Source organism: Rhincodon typus, chromosome 2, assembly GCF_021869965.1.
Source record: "Rhincodon typus isolate 14 chromosome 2, sRhiTyp1.1, whole genome shotgun sequence".
Lineage (NCBI taxonomy): Eukaryota > Metazoa > Chordata > Chondrichthyes > Orectolobiformes > Rhincodontidae > Rhincodon > Rhincodon typus.
Window position 1 is genome coordinate 54,020,905 of NC_063333.1, and position 6,000 is coordinate 54,026,904.

General features: G+C 41.0%; 1 protein-coding gene across 2 annotated transcripts in view; it reads right to left on the bottom strand.

Moving 5' to 3' along the window:
* oxnad1 (oxidoreductase NAD-binding domain containing 1) overlaps nucleotides 1-4,445 on the bottom strand; it is a 32,096-nt gene extending 27,651 nt beyond the window's left edge. For both annotated transcript variants that reach the window (XM_048615518.1, XM_020516133.2), the window contains exon 1: nucleotides 4,200-4,445. In XM_048615518.1, the coding sequence (XP_048471475.1) occupies nucleotides 4,200-4,333 (134 nt within the window). In that variant the 5' untranslated portion in view covers nucleotides 4,334-4,445. The remainder of the gene's footprint in view (nucleotides 1-4,199) is intronic.
* Nucleotides 4,446-6,000: the final 1,555 nt, after the last annotated feature.

A 6,000-nucleotide genomic window follows, 5' to 3' on the forward strand; every position in this document is an offset into this window, starting at 1 on the left:
CCAGACAAGTTCTCAAAATTTAGCTCTTTGAACATACCTGTGGTGACTTCATTACCCTTTCTCACTGTTTACTACCCAATACTTGCACCTGTATAACTCAAAGGGTTTTATTTTTAATCCTTCATTACAGTTAAAGGCTACATTGTCTGCAGTGAGAAACATTTTAATGTACTTTCATTCTTTACAAAAAAATGTAATTACATAATCACTTAAACATGGGAAACTTATTTTTTGCTTCAAATCACCATTACAAATCAATCAAATTTGAAAAAATGTTACAAGCGGCAACGTCTTTACAAGCAACAATCAGCATCACAAAAGACATGGTACAATTTAGAAGTTACTATTATCCACTGTTACTTCAAAGTGGCTATTTCTCTCACAAATGGAAATCATAATACCAATCCAAACCCAGTCCTGTCCAATGTCTATAAACATCCTCATTCAAGCAAGAATCAATGATTATTGATCAGGAGAGGAAACCTTTTGTGAAACTAGGATTCAAGTGTAATTGTAGCACCTAACCACTGTACTGGTTCAGGCATATACCAGGTTTGATTAAACCAGGTAGATTTTGCCAGTAAAACACATAGGTTCCTGATATTTCAAGCAGTGTGTGCAAACACTAAACATGATTTAAGGCAGATGTTGGAGCTAGAGGAATTACAATCAAATCTGGAACTCTGATGCACACACGTTGTATCATCATAAAATATTCTACTTGTTGGTAAAGGCCACACACCAATAAATTAATTAACAAGGTTGGATTTATGCAGTGAGATGTATATAAACTAAACTGCACTGTCAACATATGATACAAGGGTGACATATCATACAAAGTTCCTAGCGGACTTGACAAATGTGGAAAGTCTGGGACCAGAGGACACAATGCCTGAATAAGGGTTTGCCTATTTAAGACAGAAATGAGGAGGAATTTCTCCTCTCAAAGGGTAGTGAATCTCTGAGATTCTGTTGGGTCGTTAAATATATTCAACCTGAGATAGGCACAGGATCAAGGGCTTTCCGGAAAAGCCAGGAAAATGGAATGAAGCTGATCTTATTGAATGGCAGAGCAGACTCAATGTGCTGAATGGTCCGCTTCTGCTCCTACTTTTTGTAGTCTGATGGTATAACCCTCATTCCCAGTTTAAACTGGGAAATTTGTAATGCATTTACTCACTAAGCCATGCTTCTATCAATGATGCCAGTGGGATAAGGTTGCATTTTGAACGGCAATCACTCTCACTAAGGAATGTTGGACTGGAGTGACCGCACCGATGAACTTCAGTGAATAAAGGTTCATAAGGAGGAGGTGTTAGCAATTCTGGAAGGTGTGAAAATAGATAAGTCCCCTGGGCCGGATGGGATTTATTCTAGGATTCTCTGGGAAGCTAGAGAGGAGATTGCAGAGCCTTTGGCTTTGATCTTTATGTCGTCATTGTCTTCAGGAATAGTGCCAGAAGACTGGAGACTAGCAAATGTTGTCCCCTTGTTCAAGAAGGGGAGTAGAGACAACCCTGGTAATTATAGACCAGTGAGCCTTACTTCGGTCGTGGGTAAAGTGTTGGAAAGGATTATAAGAGATAGGATTTATAATCATCTAGAAAGGAATAATTTGATCAGGGATAGTCAACACGGTTTTGTGAAGGGTAGGTCGTGCCTCACAAACCTTATTGAGTTCTTCAAGAAGGTGACCAAACAGGTGGATGAGGGTAAAGCGGTTGATGTGGTGTATTTGGATTTCAGTAAAGCGTTTGATAAGGTTCCCCATGGTAGGCTATTGCAGAAAATACGGAGGCATGGGATTGAGGGTGATTTAGCGGTTTGGATCAGAAATTGGCTAGCTGGAAGAAGACAGAGGGTGGTGGTTGATGGGAAATGTTCATCCTGGAGTTCAGTTACTAGTGGTGTACCTCAAGGATCTGTTTTGGGGCCACTGCTGTTTGTCATTTTTATAAATGACCTGGATGAGGGCGTAGAAGGATGGGTTAGTAAATTTGCGGATGACACCAAAGTTGGTGGAGTTGTGGATAGTGCGGAAGGATGTTGCAGGTTACAGAGGGACATAGATAAGCTGCAGAGCTGGGCTGAGAGGTGGCAAATAGAGTTTAATGCGGAAAAGTGTGAGGTGATTCACTTTGGAAGGAGTAACAGGAATACAGAGTACTGGGCTAATGGTAAGATTCTTGGTAGTGTGGATGAGCAGAAAGATCTCGGTGTCCATGTGCATAGATCACTGAAAGCTGCCACCCAGGTTGATAGCGTTGTTAAGAAGGCGTACAGTATGTTAGGTTTTATTGGTAGAGGGATTGAGTTTCGGAGCCATGAGGTCATGTTGCAGCTGTACAAAACTCTGGTGCGGCCGCACTTGGAGTATTGCGTACAGTTCTGGTCACCGCATTATAGGAAGGATGTGGAAGCATTGGAAAGGGTGCAGAGGAGATTTACCAGAATGTTGCCTGGTATGGAGGGAAGGTCTTATGAGGAAAGGCTGAGGGTCTTGAGGCTGTTTTCGTTAGAGAGAAGAAGGTTAAGAGGTGACTTGATAGAGACATACAAGATGATCAGAGGATTAGATAGGGTGGACAGTGGGAGCCTTTTTCCTCAGATGGTGATGGCTAGCACGAGGGGACATAGCTTTAAATTGAGGGGTGATAGATATAGGACAGATGTCAGAGGTAGGTTCTTTACTCAGAGAGTAGTAAGGGCGTGGAATGCCCTGCCTGCAAAAATAGTAGACTCGCCCACTTTAAGGGCATTTAAATGGTCATTGGATAAACATATGGATGATAACGGAATAGTTTAGGTTAGATGGGCTTCAGATTGGTTTCACAGGTCGGCGCAACATCGAGGGCCAAAGGGCCTGTACTGCGCTGTAATGTTCTATGTTCTATGAATAAAGTATATTGATCAAGATCAGAAAGCAGTTGGTAGTTTGTCTAATATTCAAATTTTCAACCCTGACAATGTTTCCTTCTATCTTAATTGCTAAGTGATGTGATTTTAAAAATCTGACTGATCATTAGCCTACATTAAAAACAACATTGCATGACTAGAGTTGGTGCAAAGTAACTTACTGGTGCCGTGGATCTAACCAGAGAATGAGTGAATGAGATACTTGATTCATGATTTGAGACTGAATTTACATATCAAGCAAATATCTTTGAGAGAAAAACTTTCAGCATCTGTGGTGCTGACACCCCTGTCGTACCTGTGCTCACATTGAGCCAGTCATGGTGATAGGTAATTCAGGATGGGTGACCAGACTTCAGTGAATATTATATTAAGTGAAGAGCAGCCATGGAAGATAGGAGTAGGAGTAGACAATTCAAATCCTCAATCCTGTTCTACCATTCAATACGGTCATGGTTGATGATCAACCTTAATACTCTAATCCTGCCCTGCTCCCATATCCCTTGATGCCTTTGGCAACAAGAGATATATCTACATCTTTCTTGAAAGCACAGATGATTTGGCCTCAACCACTTTCTGGGGTAGTGAAGTCCATAGGCTCACCACCCTCTGGGTGAAGAAATTTCTCGTTGTATCAGTTCTAAAAGCTACCCCTTATACTTAAACTATGAGCCTTGGTTCCAGACTCCTCCACCATCAGGAACATCCTTCCAGGATCTAACCTGGCTAGTCCTGTTGGCATTTTATAGGTTTCTATGAGATCCCCCTCAGGCTTCTAAACTCCAGCAAATATAATCCTAACTGACTCAATCTCTCCTCATACATCAGACTTGGCATCCCAGGAATTGATCTAGCAAACCTTCACTGCTCTCCCTCTATGGCAAGAACATCCTTCCTCAGATATGGAGACTAAAACTGCACACTATATCGTACACTGTTCTGAGGAAAGGTCACTGGACCCGAAACGTTAAATCTGTTCTCTGCTCCACAGATGCTGCCAGACCTGCTGAACTTTTCCAGCAACTTTGTTTTTGTCACTATATTCCAGGTGTGGCCTCACCAATGCCCTGCATAATTGCATACCTGTTCCCGTCCTTAAATGCTCTTACTATGAAGACCAACATACGGTTTGCCTGTTGTACTGCCTGCTGTAGCTGCTTGCTTAGTTTCAGTGGCTGGTACACGAGGACACCCAGGTCTCTTTGAACATTGCCCTCCCTCAATTTACAGTCATTCATTGAGTAAAATGACGGTCCTATTTTTGCTACCAAGGCAGGCCAGCTTACCTTACAGATCTGGAATGACAGTGACTCCAGGGCCCAGACAACCACCTGGAAGGGAAACAGGCAATTGGCCCGACAGCAGCTCCTCGGAACACGAGCCGGAGAACAGCTCGGGCCATGGACATGGTCAAGGCCATGGACACTTCCCACCAACCGGCCACTAACAGACAGCGCTCGCTCTGCGGCTCGCGCGGGCCCAGTGAGAACTCCCAGGCAGGCCGTGCGCACACACGTCACAAAACAACGTCATGTGACATGTAAGGGCCTGGGTAGGAGGGTCATGACCTCTGTTGGCTTCGGCTGTCAGTAGAAGAGTGTAGTGTCTAACACGAGTAAACTGTGCAGTTTTCCAGTTTAAAATAAGGCTTCCTAGAGAGAAAGAACTCTGATTGTAATCTGCTGCTGTTATTAGTGCTTCTTTCTTAACTTTGTGACGGATTTCTGTTGATTGGTCGGTTTTAGTTCCGTTATTTTATCCATCACTATTTTATCTTTCTGCTGTTAATTTTATTGAGTCCCTGCATGTCCCTGTTTCAGTGAATAGTTTCCTTGGGATTTCAGGCATTCTGACTTTGCTTCTTCACCTGTATACTGTGGGGCAAAGTCATATTTCCATTTTCTTATTTGATAATCTTATTAGATGCCTATATCGCTTTTTATCCTAATAAAGATGTGGAATCTTAGAATGTTTACATGCCATGTCTCTGCTCGTTCTCTGAAGGAGCAATTCAGCAAATGTTACTCCCATGTCTTTTCACTGTAGCTCTGCAATATTTTTTTCTTTCCTCATAATGATCCAATACCCGTTTGAAAGCCCTATTCCACCACACTGTCAAACAGTGCATTACAAATCCTAACCAGACTGCATAAGAAAAAGAAAGTTCAATTGCTTCTTTTGCCAACCTCCTTAAATTTATAATTTGGATTTGATCTTTCCACTAATGGAAACAGTTTCTGTTTCACTACTCTGCCCAAACTGTTTTGAATACCTTTAACCTTAAATACCTTCTTTTCAGTCAGGAAGCATCACTGGGTTAAGGATGCCTGAACTGTCTTGAGAGCTCCCTGGATGGGTTGAAACATAAAGATTACCATGAGTTTGCAGTTTATGGATTTTAACATCTTATGTGTTATCAAAAGATTCATTATATTATAATTCTAAAGTGGAAGAAAACATCATAAGTTTGGTTTGTATTTCTATATCGTGTTAAAAGGTGAGGTAAGTCATAGTTTTAGTTTAATTGTAGATATATTCTGAGCAATACATGGTGTCTGGAGTTTGGTTACATGTGTTTTAGTGAGGAGGTTAAACCTTGAGTGAATTACCAAAAACAATTGCAGCTACGTCATTTGAACAAAGAGCCTTCATGTGGAGATAGGGTGATCCGTCACTGTGATTTGAGTGTCTGTAAGGTTGTTGAGGCCAAAGAAGTTGTAGTTTTATTTCTGATATCGGTAATAAATATTTACTAAATAGTACCAATATTACTCGTTGATAATTAAATAATATATTCAAATTTTGTTTATGTAGTGTAATATAGTTCACGTTTATTTTTCCTTTTGTGTGATAAACTTTTATGCCTTATGTTGAAAGTGTATTGGCAACCCAATGGTAAAATGTTCAATGACTGACCATCATGTTAAACAAATAGCAAAAATAAAAGTTGTGGTCTCGCAAGCCAACTTTCACTCTGGAATCTGACTTATCGACTAATATTGGGATCATAACAATATATACATATGAAATATTATGATTTGGTACAGTATTAATTCGTGGTCATGAACAACTTGTCATCACTCTCAT